This window comes from Notothenia rossii (assembly GCF_949606895.1).
Source record: "Notothenia rossii genome assembly, chromosome: 5".
NCBI lineage: Eukaryota > Metazoa > Chordata > Actinopteri > Perciformes > Nototheniidae > Notothenia > Notothenia rossii.
In genome coordinates, this window is record NC_136903.1 from 36,412,129 (window position 1) to 36,437,180 (window position 25,052).

General features: G+C 40.8%; 1 protein-coding gene across 1 annotated transcript in view; it reads right to left on the reverse strand.

Moving 5' to 3' along the window:
- The window catches only part of lrp5 (low density lipoprotein receptor-related protein 5), a 95,470-nt gene that overhangs the window by 49,132 nt on the left and 21,286 nt on the right, over positions 1 to 25,052 (reverse strand). Inside the window, exons 6-11 of the mRNA XM_079680039.1 lie at positions 12,049 to 12,245; positions 11,757 to 11,888; positions 4,716 to 4,804; positions 4,421 to 4,639; positions 4,166 to 4,254; positions 3,238 to 3,409 (exon numbers count right to left, since the gene is read on the reverse strand). Coding sequence (XP_079536165.1) covers positions 3,238 to 3,409; positions 4,166 to 4,254; positions 4,421 to 4,639; positions 4,716 to 4,804; positions 11,757 to 11,888; positions 12,049 to 12,245 — 898 coding nt within the window. The remainder of the gene's footprint in view (positions 1 to 3,237; positions 3,410 to 4,165; positions 4,255 to 4,420; positions 4,640 to 4,715; positions 4,805 to 11,756; positions 11,889 to 12,048; positions 12,246 to 25,052) is intronic.

Here is a 25,052-nt window from a genome sequence, read left to right on the forward strand (position 1 = left end):
TCAGCCAGAAAGCTCAGGCATTCACTATTTTGTTCTAGTGTTCTCTCTCCTTCTCTCTGCAGCTATGAAAATACCACTAGTAAACTTGTCCAATTCCGTAGAAACAGCCACCACATCACAGAGAAACAATAACCACACAACATCTGAGACAGGAGTGTGAAATAGTTTGAACAACTAAACTGAGTAGTAAGAAGCTGATTAACCTCAAAGGAAAGAGAGAGCCGAAGAGGTCTCTCTTTAGTTATTGAAATGTCTAAAACATAGACAGTGTGTGATATTGATAGAGAGAATGGAGAGCACCTGCTTTGAAAGAGCTCTGGAAGCATTGGGAAGTGGGGGAAGGGCAGCGAGAACAACCCCCCCCCCCAGTCCTCTACCTCTCAGACTGGGCTGAACTCCACACTCTTACTGCTTTCTCAACCGAGTACACTAATACATTGTTGGGAAAAATTGAGATAGTGCTTAGATATTAGTAGCTATATAAAGTGACTGGTGTTTTCTCAGCACTGGTTGTTGTAAGGTTTCAGCGTTAGAGTTCTGTTAGTTTATTGTTTTGTGTTTATTCTTGTGGCCTTGCATTTTATTTTGATGTTGACTCTGTCCTCTCTTTTCAGGTGTCTACACTTCCTGTCGTTGTGTGTCACCTGCCAGCTTGATTGTGGTCTCCTGCTCCTGATTGTTTCACCTGTGCCCCATTAACCGTTGTGTATATGTATCCCTGTTCTCCTTCTCCTTTTGTCTTTTGTCTTTTGTCGGTTCGGTACATTCAACACAATGCAGCAGAGCCAAGCCCTAACCTATGATTCTGTATCAGAGTCCTGCATCGGGTCGGGTACCTGACGGAAAAACCAAAAGAAACCCGCAAAAAAAGTGATTCGCGGGTGGTATTTTTCGCTTTTTTCCAGGTTCGGCTCTGGGTAAAACAAAGATGATGCGGGTCGGGTCGCGGGTGTTGCATAGTAAATATATTAATAATAATAATAATTTAGTTTAATGTTTAAGCGAAATCCAACGGCTTTTGGTGTCACCCGAGATCAGGGGTCGGCAACCCGCGGCCCACGGGCCGCATGCGGCCCTTTAAGCCCTCTGCTCTGGCTCCTTTGAGCTTAGACAAAGATAAGAAGGAAATAAAATAAAAGTATTTGTAGGACTATTTATATTTTGTTGCATGGTTGAAAATGTTTCGTATCTTGTATTTTGAGGTGATACTGTGACACATAAATAAAAAACAAAACGGTTTTAATTAGGTCAACTAAAATATGCGTCACATCCTGCTACGGTCCCGCGCGAGCGCCTTTTCCTGCAGGTGAATAACCTGACCCCCGGCTCGATGAGCGAACTACGGATAAATCAAAGAAAAGTACCGGAGGAACACAGGATTTAATTCTGTGTGGACGGAGTTATATGCTTTCACAGCAAACGATGCTGGTTTACTGGTATGTTTGATATGTAGAGAGAAGTTGTCAACGGTGCTGCAGCCTTTACATATCGAGGAACAACACGGGAGAGGAAGACAGCTGACAATCTTCAGTCATAATTCAATGGGGTATGTAATTTATTTCAGAAAACACTTTTTGTTATATTCCATGGAATGCTCTTAACGTCCCGATAGCAATGAATATATTAAATGCTTTGACAATAAATACATACAAAAAATAATCTCTGGAAGCCGTAGCGCTGTAAAAAGCACAACCAATCATTTTAGCAAAATGATTGGATGGCCTACCTACCTGTCAGCCTTCCATCTGTGCCTTTATATATACAGTCTATGATCTGTGCACAAACTTATCTCGTGGCCTCATTGATGATGCGCGTTCGTGTGTGTTGGAGGAGGGACTCTGTAAGAAAGTCTATTTTTTCCGGTTGTGTATTTTCAAATTCTAGCGCACTCGAGCTGGTTTCTCCATTCTTACCTACCCTACCTTTAACTCTTTTTAGGGTGCAGCTATATGTTTTATTTATTTCAAAGTGGGCCCATTTTAATAATATATTTTTTTTCCTTCAAATGTTCAGAGTACTCCCCAAGTGCTGTGTTTAATTTATTTTAAAGTAGGCCTGTGTATTATTTTTAATTCTCCTTATAGGAGTTCTTTGTTTCTTATTAGAGGTTAACAGTTTTATATAATGTAATAAATAGCCTAATACATGCAAAAAAACTGTAGTTTTTGTCTGATATAACAATAAATACAACTTTATTAGCTATCAAGCTATGAAATATGTTTTGCGGCTCCAGACAAAAAAATGTTTTGGAAAAAGGAGCAAAATGGCTCTTTTGGTCAAAAAGGTTGCAGACCCCTGCCCTAGATGGAGAAAATAACCAACATCCCACGCTTTTTGAGATAAATATACAACTGCGTGTGTTAATAATTGCACGTTTTCACTGCTCATATATATGCGGGGTCGGGTTGCGGATCTTGTGCCGACGGGTCGGGTTGGGGAACTAATTGGCAATTTGTGCGGGTAGCAGGGTGGGTTCGGTATTGCACGTCGCCGGTGCGGGGCGGGAGCGGATCTTGAAAATCAGACCCGTGCAGGACTCTGGTCTGAATCACTCCTGCTCAATGGAATAAATGACAAGATGACAGCTGTCAGCATGGAGTCATTTCTTGACGTGTCACTGCTACGTCTCAAACAAACACACAGCCACTATTTTGACATAACATGTTTTAGCTCATCTTTCAATCATTCATGATCCGATATTTTTCACTTAAGGGATCTTTTTTCAGTCAAAAGAGTCAAGTGTTAATATTGGAAGAAGACAAACATGTTTTTGATTGTAGCCCCTAAATGACCTTCTTTCCCGTGTCTCATTAGAACAAATACACAGTCATTTGACACTGTCAGAGAATGTGCAACTCGTCAGAGGATGTATCAGAAAGGCTTTGAATTGGTGTTGTCTGCTGTGTGTCTTGGTGGTTGAGTCTTATTGTGAGTATGAAGGTTATGGATGTTAATTGGTGTATTTCTGTTAAAGTTTTGAATGGGACCCCCCGGGAAGCATAGCCACTGTTGCAGCACAGTAGCTAATGGGGATCTAATTAAACAAACAATCAAACAAAGGAGACGAACCGGACCACATGGGAGCTGACGACAACCACCTTACACAAGGCTGCATGAGGCTGTCCAGCTATTGCATAACACATCTAATGTATCCTCATTCCACCTCATCTTTTCTTGATCATTTCCTCTCTGCCCTGTCTTTCAGTGAAACCATGCATAGATGTTTTGAAGACATACCTCTATCTTGTCAGTTTTTGCATCTCCCCAGTAGAGCTTTCCTGCAGCGTGATCTATAGCCAGTCCATTGGGCCAGCCCAGAGAGCTGTTAAGCAGAACCAGCCGCTCCGTTCCATCCAGGTGGGCCCGCTCTATCTTAGGATGTTCGCCCCAGTCCGTCCAGTACATAAAGCTGAAAGAGACAGAGGAGGCAATGAAAAAAAATGCAAAGACTTCTTGTACAATTTACACATTTTCCACTGAGTACATTACATTGTACCTGTTAGACGCTTTTATCCAAAGCGACTTACATACTCAATACTGCGGACAATCCCCACAGGAGCAATTTGGGGTGAAGTGTCTCAAGGACACAACAACATGCTGACTCTAGTGGGGTTTGAATCTGTGCCCCCCTGATCCCAACACCAACGCACTAGTCCACTGCCCCACACGGCTCCGTGCATAAAATCTATCCTTCTCGTACTTCACACTCACAAGATTTTCCATCGCTAAGCTAAAGAAGGCTAATTGTTAGAAACAGCAGTTTTTATGACACATAGAAGATTCGGATATTCAACAGAAGGGAATTTACTGACGTATTTTATGTCGGAAAAATCGTAAAAAGTCTCTTCAGCTTTTGTTAATCATAGATCTTATTTCAGGCATCTAACCAAAAACACATTCAACTTTGTGATGAGGAAACCGGAAGTGGTAAAATGCTAACTCATTTCAGGGTTTTAAGACTCATTCTCATTCATAGACTGTGGTTTCTCTTTTAATTCCCAACATGGGCATCTAAATGTTGCAAAAAATTGTCTACACTAGCTTTTGTTCGTTGGCCTAAAAGAAGTAAGTATTTGTAAGAGGTTTTTCTATATATATTTTTTTTATCTTAATGTCCACTCTCCCCAGAATATATACCCCATGCATAAACAGAGGCTAACCGTACCCATTGACGGGGTCCAGGACGATGGCTCTGGGTTCATCCAGATTCTCAGAAATCAGAATTTTCCGAGACGTTCCATTCAGCCTGGTTACCTGAAATGCCACATTAAACCAATTAGTCTTCAATGGCGATATATGCATATACATACAGGTATAATGTGTTTGGTCGAACAGCAGTATTGTAGATATTTATATGTTGCTTAAACACTGGTTTTAAGATTAATATAACTGGTGGAACTGTTGTCGTGTAAAGATGTACCTCGATCCGGTCAGTGCCAGTGTCGGTCCAGTACAGGTTTCTGGCCACCCAGTCAACAGCAATGCCATCTGGGTGGTTGATCTCCGTGGTAACCAGCATCATGGCATTGCTGCCGTCAATGTTGGATCGGCGGATGGCCCGAACCTCATCATCCGTCCAATAGACGTAACCCTCAACTGGGTCATAGTCTATAGCTATGGCATGGCGAATGTCATCGACCTGCATGAGCAGAGGAACAATGATAAATACCTGAAAGAGAGTGTGTGCGTATGTGCGGTTGTGTGTGTGGGCTTACCTGTAGCACTATGTCAGTGAAGTCGGGCAGGTCCAGTGAGATCCTCCGGAGGTCTGTCCTTCGAGCCAGCAGCAGAACCTGCTCTGCTCCTGAACAACAGACACGTTTGATTCGTTGTTAACAGTCAGTTCATATTGATTCTAAGCTGCACTTATTTTCAGTCAAAATTGGTCACAGGGGGGTTTGTGCTGAAGTAAATTCAGCTCTGAGGCAATTGGATTTACTGATATGAACACTCGCACAGTGGTGATTTGTACAATTGTAGCCATAAAAAAACACATTTCAGTTTTGTTTTTTTAAAGATGATTTGGCTGGATCTCCAGTGCCTTCATTATAGAGACCGAACTGAAAAGGTGAGACAGAAAGGATGAAACGTGTAAATGGGCCCCAGGCTTGACTGAGCCCCAGCACATGGGATATTTCCAAACATATTTTGTTACATTTTGGAATTTTAGAATTAAAACAAAACAAATAATTTTATAAATTCCCTCCTATTTTTAATTGAGGAAATGTACTTGACAAATTGCTGGTATCGTAAGTCATGTCTAATAAGGTCTTAATATCAGACTAATGACCCCTAATGATGTTGTTGACAGCTGTGCACTTTGGTTTTGGAGCTAACATTAGTTCTACACACAGACTGACTGAATGGACTGCTTCCCTGCTCTTAATCAGGAGGTCTAAGTCAAGAACCTTGGAGTGACCTTCGATAGCACTTTTAAATTTGATGAACAGGTCAGCAGCGTAGTTAAAACCTGCTTTTTTAAAATACGACTATTGGCTAAGACCAAGTCGTTTTTATCTTTTAAAGAATTGGAAAGGGTTATCAACGCCTTTGTAACCACAAGGTTGGATTACTGCAACGGTCTGTATGTGGGTATGGACCAGGCCTCAGCTAGTGCAGAATGCCGCTGCATGTCTTCTTAATGGCCACAAAAAGCGTGACCACATTACCCCAATTCTGGCCTAACTGCACTGGCTTCGATTTTAAACTCCTTTTATTTGTTTTTAAAGCACTAAATGGGCTGGCTCCGGCCTATATAGCTGAACTCCTTCAGCGCTACACCCCAGCCGGAGCCTTAAGGTCTGCTGACCAGCTACTGCTGGTAGTGCCCCAGACCAGGCTCAAAACCCGAGGGCACCAAGCCTTCGCAGCAGCTGGTCCCAGGCTCTGGAACACTCTGCCCCTCCATATGAGGTCGGCCCAGACTCTAGGAGTTTTTAAAACAAAACTAAAGACTCACTTCTTCTCCCTGGCCTTCTAGTCCGAGCAGAGTATGACCACGGACAATTCCCTGTGTTGGATTTTTATATTTGTTGTGGTAATTTATTGTCTTCTGTTTTTTGCGAATGTAGTAATGTGTTATTTGTTATTTGCATGTACAGCACTTTGGTCTCGACCCAAAATCGTTTTAAAATGTGCTTTATAAATAAAACCTGATTTGATTTGATAAGTGTAGCGCTTTTATGCCAATATGCGTTTGTATAATGGGCTTAGAAACCAAAATGAACGAGTCCAAGAAAAGGTCTTTTAACAACAACAACAACAAACACACCCACGATTAAACAACACCATACTTTACATGTCTAAATTGTGTATAAAGTTCAAGTATCAATAAACATGTTAACTCACTCCCCTTCAAGTAAAAGTAGAATAAAGTCATGAGCAGTCAAAGACGCACCACATTATTAGATGACAATTCTGACAAACTACAGTTAGAGCAGCCTAGCTAGTTTTCACTACATTATATACAGATATCTGAATGTGACGAAAGTAGAAAGTTCTGCGGTATCATTATGAACTCCACTAACAGAAGACATTTTTACTTCCATTGGGATATTGTACAATATTTCAGAGCTGTTAAGAAGAATTGGAGGGATGAAACCCTTTTTAATGGTCACACATGCAGAGCACACAGCACACACAGTGACATTTGTTCTCTGCTTATAACCCATCCTAGTAGTAGGATCAATGGGCAGCTATTGTACAACGCCCAGGGAGCAATGGGAGTGAGGGTGGTTTCATTCAAAATCTGGTTTCATTCCCTTATCTCTGCTTTATTTGTGACATTTAGCATAATACGAACACTTTGGTGGAACAGCCCACAACTCATAGACATCTGACATGTTTTGACATTCTTTAACAAGAATATGTATTTTATGAGCTTATCAGGTGTTGTAATAAGAGATTAATATTAAAGCTAAGTAGTAACTGCATCGGTGACATAAATGTACTGGATTCTAAAGTGCTTCCTGGTAATATATAGTGAAATAGAAGTATATAGGAGTATGAAAACAATAAATTAAAGCACAAGACGTACCTGAATATACTTGTTTTCTCCACATCCTATCTAATATAAAGAAAATAGAGCGATATACCCCAATAATGATTTCCTACAGACAAATAAAGTCAAAGAGAAAAAAAAGATGTCTCTATCTGTGGTGAGAAACATAGATTTAGTATTTTCGCTTCTCTCCTCTTTGCTCCTTCCGGCCTGAAAACAAAGGGCTCTGCTGTCCTGAGGGAGCCTGCACTGTGTTCTGGTTGTTGGTCCAGATATAACAAGAGCCAAACTCACCTCACGGGAGACAATTAAAGTGTGTATTTTTCTCTCACACCTCTGACTCTGCAGAGCTCGCATTGAAAGCAGTTTAAAGTGTGTCTCTCGCTTTCTATTCCCTGAACTGCCTTCTTTCCTGTCTTTGTCTCATGTTTCAGATCAGTACACCTGAATCTTAAGCCAAACATTCGACTGTAAAGTAATAATACTGACAGTTCAAGTAGATCTATTCAAAATTTAAAATATCTGTAGTTAAAGGGGCCCTATTATGCTGACTTTCAGGTTCATATCAGTATGTAGTGTCTCTACTGGGACATGTCTCCATGCTTTATTGTTCAAAAAGCTGTTTCTTTTTCTCATACTGCCTGTGCTGCAGCACCTCTTTTCACCCTCTGTATGAAACCACACAATCAGACCTATCACGTACAATGTGTTGAAGCGCTAGCCAATCCAAGCTCAAGTGCTACATAGTGATGTCATAATGTTAGAGAAGTAAACATAGGAGTCCACTGGAGGTGTTTCAGCAAAAAGGGAAACCCAAAAAGCATAAATGGGACACTTTAAAAGTCTCTGCTACAGAACATTATAACCCTAAAGGCCCTGACACACCAAGCAGTCACCAGAGAACTCGCCAACGCCGACTGTTGCGTCGGCGAGTTTTCCTGCGTCTTGGCCATGTGTCGCACTGGAACACACCGCAAAGACTTCAGCCGAGCACGTACGAACTGCGCATGTGTGAGTAGTGTGTAGTAGTGTGTATTCGTCATTCAAAAGAGGCAACAACCGGAAGACAGAGAAGAAGAGCAGACTACGTGATACAAACAAAAAACAAATAGCGTGTGCGTTCCATTTTCACTCTCGTCCATCGAAAACATGTTTTGTGCGGTACTGGAGCTATCAGCCATTGGAGTGTTGCTTGTGGAAGACATTCTCAAGCAACCGTTTCGCTTCTCATGCACTGATTCGCTAGCTGAACAGCCAATCAGAGTGATTTCTTTGTCACGGCCGATGTTGAATCGGCCGTGCGTCGGCCATGAAAGGCCAAATAAGGCGTGTCACGGCCGACGGTGCGGGACACACCAAATTGAGTTTTGGCATCAGGGCACGCTTCGTCGTCCGACGAACGAAAACGACTGATTTCGGCCTGGTGTGTCAGGGCCTTTACCCTAACCCAACCTAACCTAACCCTATAGTACATAATCTAAATATCTACACTAATGTCAGATAGCTCAGATATCAACAACACATAGTTCTCCAAATCCTGTAAATGTTCTCCCTCTCTTTTCCAGCTGCTCTTTCCCAACCCATCCAATTCTGGCATCTCTCAGCCTTGGCACCAATCAGATTTGACACAGAAAGTTGTTCCATCCTTACCTGAATGACAGAGGCCAGGGGGGATAAATGAAGGTAAAAAATGAAAAGGAAGGAGGGAAAGCATCTGTGATTCCCCTCTCCTCTTCGGCTTCACTTCATTCTGAGACACTTAGGGACCCCTGACAAACAGTCACACGCAAGCGCACACACACAAACGCACGCACACACACGCTCCGCTGCCAGCGTAATAACAAATGCCTTCAATTTAACCAGCCAAGCAAAACAAATTAGGAGCATGGACACAAAGACTCACACACACACACTCTGACACAATAGAGCATTGTTTTTTTTTATTGTCAACGGTGGCTAAGTGATTGGCTGGCATGTTTCATTCAAATGTATTACATTCACATAACACAGCCTAGCAGACAGACGCACTCGAACACACTGTTGTGTTTTCGCAGAATAAGGCTCTATTGTTTTAGAATCGTGGGAATCAACATGGCGGCTGGTCAGTTAGTGTCCCACTCTGCTATCATAGAGGTCACTCTTACTTGTTCTCAAGCTGATACACTCCATGCTGTATCACTACATGACTCACCATAGACAAAAACGAATGCATCCACGGATAGGGCTGGGTTTAAATAGAATGTATCAATTCTAACCATCTCACCCGCTTATCAATCCTTTTAAGCTTTAGTTGTTTAACATTTGTAATACCTCTATCCACTGAAATCAGTTCCATTAATTAGGTGCTTTCACACCGGAGTACTTTTCCCCATACTTTTCCCGTTTAATTCCGATAGTGCCTGGAATTCTGCGTTCACACCAAAAAGAGTACTTAGTTCCGAAAACTTTTACTCCCATTTGTAGTGAAAAACTTATGGCAACACAAAAAAAAAGTGTTGTCGGCGTTCTGGCTATTTACTCGGAAAGCTTCAGTAGAAGCTGCTGGGAGTCCCAGCAGCTTCTACTGAAGCGAGTCCCCAACTCCAGGGACTTCCGCCCGGGGACTTCGGGCGGCAGTATACGCCGTGAAGTGGTTTGTGGCCTGCCAGTAAACCCAAAGCAGAAGAAGATGAAGTGACGTCAGTGGCTTCATTTGCGTAATCTTCCCTCAGGGAACTTACTCCGGTTTGAACGCGATCTGTACTTAGTTCCATGGGGGTACTAAGTACGGCAAAGTACTTGGTGTGAAAGCGGCTATTCTAGTCCCGTTCCGGGGCTAGTTTTCAGTTAAGAACCAGTCTGCTTTACCAACAACGATTGAATTGAAAGAATAACTATAGTAATACAAATTATGAATTGAAGTCAATGGAGAGAGAAAGATTATCTTTCGATCCCGTTTGAATTGTGCCACGAATTACACATATGATGTTTGTCAATTTAAAAGATAATTTTGCAATTAAAAAAAAAGAAGGCATTTTTGTAAAACTGTGAAGTAACACATTTGTTTGTGTGAAACGCTCAATTAACTACATCTTTGGTCTCGCAGAACAACACACGTCACCAAGATGGCCGTCACTACTGTCTTGTCAACAAAACGATTGACAACCCTCACTATCACCACAAGGAAACACATCCAGAAGAATGTCATGCAAAGCTGCCTGCCTGCCTTCCTTTGATTCTCTCTGAACTGCCTGGTCTTTTTAATGTTTAATGTCAACCATTTGTGCAGATAGCATGAAGTACAAAAGATCAGCGATCGCCGATGCTAGCGTTAGCGTTAGCATTTCTCACCCGTGCTTAAATTGTGTATTATAGAATGATCACACCGGTGACAGTACTCTTCAAAGGGTTCACGAAATATGACTACTACTCTTACTGTTTACATTTTGGGTTACTTAATGTTACTTCATATTAAGGCTAATAAAAATGACAAGGCTGTAATGCTAACTAACGTGCTAGCTACTAGCTAGGTAGCTAACTTGATCCAGCCACTCCTGGTCCTTTCATCAGACGGGAAGCGAAAGAACGAGCAAGACCCATTGCTAGTATGATAACAACCTGGTACTAAGCACACAGGCATCTTGTTAAAGTTATCTTATCTTAGCCAGCGCCATATAGATAGATTCTATCTATATGGCGCTGATCTTAGCTATCTCTTAGTGGAGGAAAACAATGGTGACATCACTTACGCGACTCTGGGATTTGTAGTCTTTCTAGTTGCGTATTTTTCATAGTCTTATATTTCAACAGTTTTACGACAAACTGTGACTTTTTTGACATGGAAATTATTTTTTAAGATTGACAAACAACATAATGTGTAATTCATGGCACAATTCAAACGGGATCGAAAGATACGTTTTCTCTCTTCATTGACTTCAATACATTATTTTTCCGAAATAAGGTCCCATGGACCGGAAGTAGATGGGCGTGACTTCGCCACTCTATAGCAGTGCTGCTCTTGCTCCATCAGCGTTACCTAATGGCACCCTTAAAGTGGTAACCTCTGTATAATTGTCACACCAGTAATGTCCCCTAATGTATGTTTCCCCATAGATGTTCAGTTTAAGTTAACATGTAAATAAAGGATTGTATAATGTGAAGTTTCTCTCGTATTACATGGATGATGTTAGCCTAGTTACTGTAGCCATTCTGACTAATCAATAACAAGATTTAGAGCCATAAAATGGAGTAATACTTGTATTATTTATTGTTTAATGGAAGAATATGATCACAGGTTATATAAAACTCCATGTTGCGGAACATAAACCGGGACTACTTTAGCAATATTAATTGTTCACAAGAAATGCTTTGAATCAGTAGGTACTTGTTGCTATCATTTCTAGCAGCATATCTATAGATGGGGTATTTTTCACTATGATGGATCTTCTGTTATTGTCGTTGTGTATTTATTAATTACACCTGACAACTGTAATAAAAAACAAAACACACCGTATGCCACTAAAGCAGAAGTGCTAGGCAGCTGTTACGGGTTGTCAGAATGCGACACACGTTGTGTTGCACACATTTGTATATTTGTATTTTGTATACCTCACATGCTTTGCTTGAGCCTTTGTTTTCAACATTTGTAAGTTATAACTCCATTGACAAATAATCATATCCTTAATATCCGTACAAACAAATGAATAATGACAATAAGAAACTGTTAGCAGTGCCCTCTCACAGGGGCTACCAGTGGCTGATGAAAGAAGACCCCTACCTGGTTTGCATGTCTTCCCATCTGGTTTAAGCTGGACTCCAGTGGGGCAGGCACAGCTGTAGAAAGGCTGCACTGGAGAGAGCAGGCAGAGATGACTACAGCCTCCATTACTGTCACTGCAGGGGGTCAGGACTGCAGTCACACATCAGAGACAGAGAGGGAGAAGTGAAGAAGAACATAGGATTAGCTCATGTAGTCAATGTCTCATTATGTATCAATCACCACAGAACAATGATACCACTTTCATATAAAGGCTTGATGGTATATTGATCTTATTTCACAATTCACTCACTGTTAGGCTGCCGGTAGGCCTCCAGGACCTGGATGTCCATCGGAGAGTATATCCCACTGAGGATCTCTCTGGTTTTATCTCCACTGTTTTTGTTGCAGGCGTGGATGGAGCGGGTCTGCCAGTCGGTCCAGTATAAGGTCTCCTCAGACAGTGTCAGGGCAAAAGGGTGGGTCAGGGTGCCCTCCACCACAGTCTCACTGCAGGAACAAAAAGAACCACAGGATTTGTTCCATTAATAGTACTTTTACACACTCAACACGTGCCATCAATTTGAATTGGACAGTAATTGTATTATTACTTGATTGATCATGAATTGCTTTCAGTCGACAGAGGGCCTAACCCTATTCCTCAAACCCACAGATGCACATGCTTGCCCACCAATGTGTTTCGGAAGACCAGATGCAGTAACCAGCTTAAGCTTAATAACACAAACAGCCTTTGGCACTAAGGTTAGCTGTACGACAACGCAATATTATCATGATTAAACCAATACCCAAATGGTGCAGCCTAAACACAAGATTAGCTTCAGCACCCAACCCACCTCGGGCTGGGTATAAAACAACTATAAAGTTGTGAGACAAAAATGATGCTCTTGTCAATACCCTAATTATCACCCAAGACCTTTCCGTGAAATGATGACAGAAGAATATCGGCAAAATTGTATGAAACCATTGTATGATTATTAGATGTATTCTGTAGAAGTGAAACTACACTCTAAAAACGAACTCAGGCGACCTTTCACCTCCACTTATTTAAATGCATGGTTGCAATAAAAATATGAGTTCATTGATTTGGATAAACATTTTAAGATGCAAATATTAATTTATAAGTTGTGTTGACGTAATAATGTTGGTAAATACATCAACTTAATATTGTGTGTAATTTGAACTCTGATTTCTGCGTTAATTGACTTAAAACAAAATTCAAGTTGTAGTAACTAATGCAATTGGCTTGATAACTTAATTGTTTTACACCTTGAGTTAAGGATTTCAAGTCCACTCCCACTTAACATGCCTGGACAAGTTCCGACAGTTAAGACAAATAAAAATATACAAAGGACATTTTAAGGTGAGTGTCATCTTTTGTCATTCAAATACAGTAGATAGCGTTGTGGTTGCACTGTATAGGCAAATTGCTGTTTGACCAAATTTAGCAGCCTTTGAACTGTGAATAGTTATGTGAGAGGATACAAAGTAGTAGAGGCTACTGTGAGAGTAAAAATACTTTGGTTACTATTGTGATATCGCTTTTTATTAAAAATGAATCTCGGTGAAGAAGATTAAGGACATGCTTCTTGAGGTAGGATCGTTATTTAGAGTTGTCATTGAAATGCAAGTTGTTGGCAGTCACCCATTCAGAATATATTCATGTAGGTAATTTCTTTTTTTCCTTTTTCAAAAATAGCACAATACAATTGAAGTACTCAGAGAACTATAGCCATCCGCTGCCTTGTCGTGTACCTTGGAGAAAAGGAAGATACGATACGATACGATACGATAATACATTATTGGTCAGATCAAGTCTGAAATTTGACTTGCGTCACAGCAGCTCCATGTCCAACATCAAAAGACAAGTATCCAGACACAATACATGAAACACGAACAACAAACATTTAAAGGGAGGGAATCCTCATGACACACATTTTTAAATAATTATCATCTGATAAAACAGACCAGTCTCTGCAAGTCTTTTTTTTATTTTTTTTCTCCGATGACGTTATCAGTGATTTTAAGCTGATTAATTACCGAAATAACATCAACCCTCCTTACCCCAAGTGAAGGAGTTGAAGTATCTCAGGGTCTTGTTCTCGAGTGAGGGAACAATGGAGCGTGAGATGGGTCGGAGAATCGGAGCAGCGGGAGCGGTACTGCAGTCGCTTTACCGCACCGTTGTGACGAAAAGGGAGCTGAGCCAGAAGGCAAAGCTCTCTGTCTACCGGGCCATTTTTGTTCCTACCCTCACCTATGGTCATGAAGGATGGGTCATGACTAGGGGTGCACCGAATGGGAAATTCTTGGCCGAAACCGATACCGAAAATAGGAAACAGTTGGCCGAAAACCGAATGCCGAAAGGCTGAAAATGATTAATAGAAATATATATATATATATATATATATAAATATATATATATATATATATATATTGTATACATTTTTTACCAATGTTGTTTAGCTACCTGATTATGGAAAAAGACATGATTATGGTAAAACTTAACTTAAATAATAATCACTATTATGGGTCCATAAAACATTTATTCAGCACTTTTGAATGCATACAGTACATTAATTCCAAGTCAAGTGCATTTTCTTTTCTCTGTAGGATAACTACAACAAAGTGCATTCAGAACAAAGCCAAGGTGCTTTAAAACTGCATAAACATCTAGACCAGTAGGCCTACAACAAAATAGTGTAAATAAAGACTGTAACAGCCAGGCCTTCAACAACAACAAATGCACCTATAAGTTTGGTAACCTAACGTGTTGTTGTGATGACGTAATCAAAACGCGGCGACAAGCACGGCGCGCGACCATGCTCGCGGCTGGCTCACAGCCAACATGTCTGCCGCTTGGAGATATTTAAAAATATCAGAGAGAGAGGTGCGGATTGCGATTTGTAAAACGTGTTCAGCTGACATTTCTCGAGGGGGTGTAACTGCAAAGACTTTCACCACTTCCGGATTACTCCACCACTTGAAATCAAAACACCCGGACAAATATGCGGAGTATGATTAACGTAACCCTGTTCTCTGACATTCGGTGATATTTTTTCGGTGCTAAAACCCTTTCGGCCGAAAGCCGAAATGGCCTTTTTAACCATTTTCGGCCGATAATTTTCGGTGGCCGAATATTCGGTGCATTCCTAGTCATGACCGAAAGAACGAGATCGCGGGTACAAGCGGCCGAGATGGGTTTTCTCCACAGGGTGGCTGGTGTCTCCCTTAGGGATAAGGGGAGAAGTTCGGTCATCCGGGAGGGACTCGGAGTTGAACCGCTCCTCCTTCGCATCGAAAGGAGCCAGTTGAGGTGGTTCGGGCACCTAGTTAGGATGCCACCTGGGCACCTCCCTAGGGGGGTGTTCCAGGCACGTCCAGCTGGGAAGAGACCAAGGGGTAGACCTAGAACCAGGTGGAGGGATTATATCTCTTCGCTGGCCTGGGAGCGCCTTGGGATCCCCCAGTCAGAGCTGGTTGATGTGGCCAGGGAAAATAAAGTTTGGGGCTCTCTGCTGGAACTGCTACCTCCGTGACCCGACCACGGATAAGCGGGAGAAGATGGATGGATGGATGGATCAACCCTGTGGGCGGCGCCATGTTGACGAGTCACATGACTTATTTGACCGGAACTGACGTGAACTCTGCGTCTGGTGTTGAGGACAAATTGACATATGTGCTTTGTTCATGTTGTTTACTCTAGTTACTCTCCCAATTCTATTGAAATATGCCTCATTGTATCGCGAAACATTGCCACAATTCGGATAGGAACAATCCACGGAATGCTCCGTGAATGCTCCGGAATGCTTTCTTTATTTGATTGATTAACTACTATGGAATTTATTCAACTACATTGTACCATTATTATGTTAGGCAGGGCTGCCAACACTCACGCATTGAGCTTGAGAGTCACGCAATTAACCCATATCTCACGCACTCACGCCACACTTGCCTTTCCTCACGCTAAGTTTTCGTCCAAAACAAATATATATAAATATAAAAATAAAGTGAAGGAACAGCAAACCGAGCGGTCTACGAAATGAGGCGGTCTTCTGGCTTAGTCCAGTAAAGTTGGAACGATATTGGAAGATTCTGATTTCACGGATCAATAACTCATGAAAACGTTATTCAGACACAAATGACGTCTCCTAAGTACCGTGGTAAGGTTGACAACGAACTACAATCACATTTTGTAAAAAAAAAAAAGCCAATACGCGCAGTCCTCCGAGCTCGGCACATTACATTGGTCTCTATCCGCAGCCGGAGAAGAAACGAGTGCTCTGGCCGGGAAACGATAGAACAAGCACGTTTCATGCGAAGACCTGTGGCTGCAACCCGGAGCAAAAAAATTGCGTAGCTAACTAGTAGCGCTAGCTTTAGCTAACGTTAGCTAACGAAACGAACTGCCGAGTAAAATTGGAAAACACTGGTAATTAATTATTCTATCATTTGTAGAACTACGGTGTTAAAACGAGAATTTCAAAAATACAGATTCTAATGGTCAGATATAGATATACAGATACTAAAGATAGGCATGTATGTACTTGCTTTCAAGCAGAACACAGGGGGAAAAAAACTTAGCGGGAGTGTTCACGTGTTCGGCGTAATGACGTACAACGGCCTCGACAATTTCTGTAGTCCTATTCAGCCACTCGGTAACAACCATAGTTTTTCAGACACGTAAACTCTTCAAAAATCACCAGTGGGGTCACTGCTAATGTATTTAATGTCGTAGAACAAAACGTGATTTATCTCTTAAATTTGTGTCAACCACAGACCTTATTTCGAGCTATTTTCCAAAACCCTATGGAAAAAATGCATTGCTTTTTGAGGAAGGAACCGGAAGTGCTAAAAATGCTAACTTACTTCCGGGTTTTTGGACGCGTCACTGCGGTTCTCTATTATACAGCTTATTACTACCAAACTCACCACACACATCAATAGTCTCCTGTTGGTCATACTACAGCAGAGAGTTTAGAAGAATATGCTTTTGAATAATTGTGGGGAATATTTATAATGTAAAATCTTCAATAAATATGGCATCATCTTAAATAACTTTACTATTATACAGTATATTTCTACCAAACTCACTATTTGCATTGTACATGAACGTTTCTTTTTTCGGCTCACCAAAAAAAATCTCACTCCTAGCTGAACTCAAATGTTGGCAGCCCTGTGTTAGGACTCCTAGCTTACATTGTTCTACAAAGAGTGCATTCTGTAGATATGCTTTTTGATTTATTTTATCATGGCTATACTTAGTAAAGTTTTGGTTTTGAAAATTATCTGTCATTGTCCTTCATGTCCTTGCCATGTAATTGTAGACAGAATCCATTTGAGACGCTTTAGAATGAACAACCATAAACTTCTTATTGAATATGGTCGATACACAAATACTCCTGTAAATGACAGGCTGTGCAAACATTGCCATGAGATTGAGGATGAAAATCATTTCCTCAATCTCATGGCAATGTTTGAATGTAAACGTCATTATAAAACTTTTGATAAAGTCAATTCAATCTTTAATCCAGAACTTCCTAACCAAATAAAATGTCTTTAGTTGATATGTCCATTAATAATAATAATAATAATAATTGTAAAGTATATAATGCTAAGAAGAAAGGGCTGTACCCGTCAAATTTACCCACCTTTCATTTATTGGTTCAACCAAAGAGGTGCGTTTCACATCCTTCATGGCAACCAGTGCTGTTCTCAATACAGCTTTTTCTAACACCACAGTGTCGAATTCCCTGTGTAAACATATGCAATCCAAGTCGTCTGTGAACAGTTTATTTTCAAGCTCTTCAAACTCATGACAACATATGTTCATAAGAGGATTGTCCATGGCTACACACCGATCGCAAGTACACCATTCATGTACAGGTCTCCCTACTCGTCCCCCGAAATCAATTGCACGAGTAAAGGGATCGTCTCCGGCAAGATCACCGTCCTGTTCATCCTCATCGTCACTGTCCCTGGATTCCTGACGGTTCTGGCCACTTGGCTCGAACCTGTATGGCTGAATTCCCCCATCCAGTCTCTCCACATTGCTCAAAACTTCTTCCTCGGCTGACGAGTCCGAACTCAAATACTCCGCCATGTTTTCGTCGAATGAGCTGTCGTGTTTACAAAGTGAACGCATAGATGACGTCACGACCTAGTTTTTCGGATCATGTGACTACTGAAAATGGCCAAAATGGCAGCTGCCTGACGGAATATACAGGTTTTGATAAAAAAGAGCTATAAAATCATTATTTACCGGGGAATATCGCTGATTTCTTCTGGGTATGGTTTAAACATAATGTTCCACTAAATACTGAAGTTTTTATTAACTATCTAATGACTGGAGCCTTCCTTTAACATAACAGCACAATCAGTGAGAGAAAACATGCTCAAAGAACCTTCAGCGTGCATTTGATCTGGGATTTAGCTCTGTATTTACTGTGAGGATTGACTGATGCACGAAGGAGTGCTTCAGTCTGACTTTATTGAATCGTGGGACCCTGTATCTCCGATTAGATGGTAGCAGTTAATATTCACTGTTCAGAACATGGTTTGGGTCAGAGATGATGTTGTTGGACAGCCTCACTAGGTTGTTATGATAGGCTGAGTCATAGAGTCTCTGACAGGGTTGACCAACAATCTTTGAGCAGATTTTTAACAGGTGGAGCAGTTTTGATTTTAAAGCTGCTGACAAACATTTGTACCAGGTAGTATTGCAGTTCTGCAGAATAGACATGATCACAGATGTAAAGAACAACAGAAGAATTTCTCTGCTCGCCCCAAAAGACCTAAGACGGCGGAGAAAATAAATTCTTTGTTTTGTCTTTTTGCACAGATGTTCAATGTGATCCTTCCATGACAGCAGATGGTCAATCATTACACCCAAGTATTTGTATGAAACTCCCTGCTTGATTTTATCTGTATGGATGACAATGGGGACTTTATGGGAGTCTGATGGTGAACCAAAAATGATTTCCTCAGTTTTCTTGGTGTTGATCTCAAGAGCATTGTTATCAGTCCACTCAACCACCTGATTTACAGCCTCTTGGTGCAGCTCAGGGTCGTCTGTGTTACTGAGCAGAGATATTATTGCAGTATCATCAGAGTACTTAATGATGACTTGATTTGGTGTGGTACGACAATCATCAGTGTAGAGAGTAAAGAGCACAGCTGAACTCACACAGCCCTGGGGGGCCCCTACATTGGTTGTGATGGCAGATGACAGGGTTTTGTTACCCTTCACAAGTTGCTCTCTACTAGTGAGGAAAGCAGCATACCAGTAAATAAGGTATGGATTTACTTCCATTTTGGCAATTTTTGACACCAAGATGTCTGCTTGTATTGTGTTGAATGCTGATGAGAAGTCTAGGAAGAGGGCTCTTGCATAGGTGTTGCGTTTATCTAAATGTTTAGTGATGATGTGAACCAGAGTGGCCACAGCATCTTCCGTGCCGCACCCTTGTTTATAGGCAAATTGGTATGGATCCAGTTTGTCTTGTGTTTTACTGATAAGAAATCGGAGCAGAATTATTTCTAGTGATTTCATAATCACTGAGGTGAGGGCTATTGGTCTGTAGTCCTTATGTTCTTTTGGGCATGGAATTTTGGGCAGCGGTTTGATGTGTGAAGTCTTCCATGACAGGGGGATGGTGTGCGTGTCAATAGAAGCCTGAAAGATGGGTTGCCACACTGGAGCCAGCTCAGTAGCAAACTTCTAAAGCAGAAAACCGCTGCACCCATCTGGCCCAGCCGCTTTCTTGGTGTTGGTGCACTGAAATGTTTTTCTGACCTCTTCGACACTGACGGTCATTTTGTCAGAGGAAGCAGGTATTATGGTTTCAAGCATTTCAGTGCACTTTGCAGAATTATCCAGTGACTCAAAACGGGTAAAGAACGTGTTTAGTTTGTTAGCAAAACAAAATTCATTGTTCGTCACAATAGGTTTAGCTGAGGGTGACATTCCTGTCATGTTTTTCATGGTGTCCCATACCTTTTTGGGGTTTTTGGCTTTAAAAGCATTTTCCAAAAGCTCCCTGTGTGCCAGTTTTGATTCCTTCAATTTGACTTTCAGTTCTTTCTCTGTCTGTTTAAGTGCTCCATAGTCTTTGTTTTTGAAAGCTATTTTCCTGGTATTTATAACGGTTTTAATGTCCTTAGTCACATAAGATTTATTATTTGGATAGATTTGTATTTCTTTAGTGGGTACAACTAGTTCTACACAGAAGTTGATATAGTCATTGGTAACAGTAGTTATTTCATCTAGTGAACCTTCCTGAAAAATGTCCCAATCTGTCCAATCAAAACAGGCTTTCAACTGTTCCCTTCTTTCATTTGTCCATGTTCTTATTACTTTCTTTTCCGGTTTACTTCTCTTCAGTTTGGTCTTATACACTGGTATCATATTCACAACATTATGATCAGAGTTCAGTATTGGTGGTCTACATTTAGTCACATAGGCTAATATATCTTAGCAACGTTCAGCATGGGTTTTGACAGCAAGAGGTCCTTTTCAAGGAGTTTAGCGACGTAATTAAAAATCTTGAAATAAAATAAATTCCAAGGAAAAAAGCGCTGCTCTCTGTCAGTTACATTTCGAAGCATATTGCACTTTTGGCCACACCCCAATCAATAATATCTTAGCAACGTTCAGCATGGATAGGTGTTGACAGCAATGGCATGCAAAGGATTGTGTACAATTTGAAAAGTGGCTTCTGCTCTTCACTTAACCAGTTCAAATATTGTATGGAACCTGCAAAAACGATGAGAAGATACACTAAAACTTGCACGGTTGTGATTGACCAAATCTGTCCACATGCATTTTAAACACTAGGTAAAGTACTCAAAACCACCTCTGTGTGTCTTCAGGACCACATTGCCATGATGACACACACATGCAGACTCAATAGATGAAAACAATAAGCGTTGCTTTAGCAGCTGGTAATAATGAGTGACAGTTTAAAAAGTATGCAATTACCTAATTCATTATCTCTTATGCGCTGACCTATTATTTAATGTGCTTCAAAAGGATATGAATATCGCCTTCATCAGTGACCGGTCCACCCCAGGATCTGACCATACGATGGCAACCATCGTGGTGGAGGGAAACAAATTAATGAGCAAGCATTCTGCGTTAAATGTGTCCATACTGTTTGAAATAATGACTGTCGGCAGTGTAAACATCTTTGTTACATCTTTTGTAAAATTGATGTGTGTGATCTGCAGATTGGTGGCCATTGAGAGTTTGTTTCTGTAGTTTTACAAAAACTTTACAGATTGTACATATTTGGCACTGGTTTTAAATACGCAAAGGCCTCTAACTTTGTTGTGATGGCAGCATTTATCTGCTGTGTCCCCATTTCCAATGGTAATATGGCTAACTATTTGTGGGCAATTTAAATTTGTGTTATTTATCTTTTTTCAAGATTTAAATTAAGCTCAGCGCAAGTTCTTTTAGGAAGACTGGGTGTATATACATTCACCCCGCAGCTGCATATAATCAGCTCATCACAGGCGTTCTCTTTAACCTATTACATTTCACCTCATTCTCCAGCAGCCAATCAACATGCTGCAACCAAACTATAAAATGGTTCTCCTCTCTCCTGCAGTCAGCTGTGATTTCAGGTGTTCATGCACCTTATCATATGGCATGTGTCAATAAATGTTAAAACTAAATGAATTCTCTCCTGATTGAAACATCATGTGTTGAAATAAACAACTGCAGTTAAAAATAAAAAGTGAATTGCCTAATATTTTTGTTGTGGAATCAATTAATTTCTTTCTTTAAAGGCAAAAACATGAAAAAGCTAAGAAAAAAAACTATTGAATACAATATATTTGGAGCAACTTAATTTATAAATGGTTGTCAACTTAAAAATGTGTGTTCACAATGATGGTGATTAAGTACATACAACTTTAAATCCCTTTTAAATCATGCGGTAAAACAAGTTGGAACAACTTAATTTTTTGAGTAATCAACTTAAAAACGTATATCCCGAATGAGGGTAATTAAGTACATACAACTTAAAATTATTTTTAAATCATGTGGTAAAACTAGTCGGAACAACTTAATCTTTTGAGTAATCAACTTCAAAACTTGTGTTTATGCTACCAATTATTAAGTAAGTGGTAATTAAAAACACCTCTGATTGTAGAGGGAAAGCCTTCTCCCCTAACTCAAATAACGTTGTTGCTTTAAGAAAAATTTCATTAGAAGTTGTCTTAACTCAATAAACATCGATGCAAACTGTTGCGTTGATTTTCTTTGTTGAGCCAAGGCATTTGTTTTTAGAGTGTCCACATTCCTGCAATGTGGACTTCTTTTATTACTTTTATTATGAACACATTTATAATATCATGCTGACTGGAAAAGGTATGCTCCCTCTTGATTCTTGGGGCCAAACTACTACAAAGAGATGACTTCTAGAGAAGTGTCGGTCGGAGCAAGTCACAGATTTGCTCAGGAGAGTGTTTCTTTCCCTAAAACACACGTTAGAATCACTTACAGGAAAATGCACTCACACAAACGCAGTTAGGCACCGGATCAAAGGAGTTTTTTATTTCGAATATCAACACACTCGAAACTGGCTTTCATCAATCATCATTTTAGCCCTGTATGTGTGTGTGTGTGTGTGTGTGTGTGTGTGTGTGTGTGTGTGTGTGTGTGTGTGTGTGTGTGTGTGTGTGTGTGTGTGTGTGTGTGTGTGTGTGTGTGTGTGTGTGTGTGTGTGTGTGTGTGGGTGTGTGTGTGTGTGTGTGTGTGTGTGTGTGTGTGTGTGCTGTTAAAGCAGAGGAGGCTGCCAGCAGTGGTTAAAGGAAAAAAAAGAAAGAGCAAATTTAAACATCTCCAGATTTCAAAGCTCTGTTCAGCTTTTGGTGTGTGTGAACGTGTTCGTGCAAATTGCAAATTAATTGGAAAAATGGCAAATGAGTATAATTTGAAAGCTGTGAGAAACGTATGTAATGCCTGAGCTGCATGTGCACAGGTCTCTTACGTGACTCTTTGAGCAGCTTGTGTCCAAGAATATCAGATCTTCCTAACGTACTTGAACATATCTTGGCTGAAAAATGAGTGCCATGGTTACATAAAATAAAGCTTTTCGCAGAATCAAGTAATAAGAGGCAGAATGAATGTGCTGCTGTCATAGGAATAAGCTGCTTGCTGAGCATACCGCATTATTTCAACTGTGTAAAGCATTTTCCCTTAAGTTTGGTTTGGATTTCAACCTCTACACCACATTGTTACAACTGAGCATATTACCTTCAGGTAGAACATAACGCTAGACTAGCACGTTTCTAAGAAGGCAGAGGCTGTCATTTTTGTACAATGTGTGTTGCCGACTGGTTAAATAATAAGAGGTTAAATAAAACATAAAGTGTAGAAACGTTCTGTTTTAAAGAGGCCCTATAATGATATTTGGTGTTTCCTCTTTCTGTGCAAATTAATGGTCTGCAGAGGCTAAAATCCCAGAGTTCCCTTCAGAGGGAGTTTATCCTTTTTGAACATTAAAGCATGGAAACATGTCTCAGTAGAGGCACTAAACACACATTTGAACCTGAAAATGAGCATAATAGGGCCCCTTTAATACTATTTTAGGGAACTTAGTTGACAGCAAACAAATGTCCTGCTAGTGGCAGTATATAAAAGACCGTGTGATCAGCTCTTACAGTTATAATAACCAGCAAAGAAGAATTTGCCCCATTATGGCGCCCCTTTACATTATTCTAGTAAAATAACACCTCAGTCAAATATCTCAACCAACTGAAAGTCATTTCAGCTAAAAGTCACAACTCCAATGTTACTAGGTCGAAACATAGTCACAGAGAATGATAACATGTGAAGAAAGAACTCCAATAAAGGAAAGAAGGAAAGATTGTGCTGTTAGAGGGACGCTAAGGGAGTGTGTGCTGCTGTGTGTGTGTTTTGACTGGGGCCTCCATACCACAGCTCTATTTGTGTTGGACAACTCTCTCACTCCCTCTCTATTTTGCTTTCATTCTGTCAGTACAGATTTTGTTCTCTTCTCCTCCCTTTCTCTGTTGGAAAGAAGTTAAACAGGGTGAAAACCTTTTGGCTGATCTCCGCTAAAGTTTCAAGTGGATCCTGAAAAAGTATTATTAAACAGTAACAACTCAAGCTCATTTTATTTCCATCGTAATCAAAAAGGCAATGTAAGTTTGTCCATTAATAGTAGCTGTTAATAGAGAGCAAGTTAGTTGCAGCAAAACCTGACCCAGAGAGAACGAAAACAAAGCAATCCAAAGTTAAAGAATAAAGTTAGCGCTCTAAATGTCATCGACACAGCTCCTCTTCTGAAATGTCTGTGTTTTCCTCATTTGACCCCCTGGTCTGTCCCCGGGACAACAGTACAGCAGTGACAATGACACCTTAACTGTTACATGCTCTTACAGTATTGGATGACATCATTCATGTCTATGGAAAACATAGTTCCTCTTTGGCAGGGCAGAGGACAGAGCCTCCTCCCAGCGACGTATATTAAAAAAAATAAACCTGCTTCCGACAATTTTCCCCCACTTTTGATTTCATTATTTGTTTCTAGGCGCTATGTAGATACAAGACATTGTTCGTCTACAAATACATTTTTTCCTGCACATTGCACTAGGATGCTGGGGATCGAACCACCAACCCTTCAATTTGAGGCAACCATATACCTCCTGAGCCAAAGCCGGCCGGCCCCTAAAATAAGTTTAGGTAACCTTAACTTTAAAATATTGGAGGAAATTGATTATAGTCATACTAAGGAAAAATCATTTACATTAGGATTCCAACACCTCGGCAGGCCCCTGAGTAAAAATGTCTCCTCTCAAGGTGCTTGAACAGAAGTCATTTTGCAACTATATTCACCCTCCCACCAGAGTCCTGCATCGAGTCGGGTACCCGATGGGTGACCCGCAAAAAGAGTGATTCGCGGGTGGTATTTTTTCAAACATTTTTTTTCAGGTTCGGTTCTGGGAAAAACAAAGAAGATGCGGGCCGGGTCGCTGGTGTTGCATAATAAATATGTTGAAATAATAATAATTTAATTTAATGTTTAAATCCTCAGACCTGTCCCCCGCGGGACTGTGCATAATCATAACCCCTGCAGCGCATCACTCGGACTCGAGTGCCGATTTTCGTGACTCTGACTCGACTTGTACATTGACGCTCTGACTTGGACTCGTGAATGCTTTCCCCCACGATGACTCGGACTCGACTTGTACAATGACGCTCTGACTTGGACTCGGACTCGGGCAAGTTTTCACTGGAGTCTGATGTCCTCTATCCTGGCGTGTGCA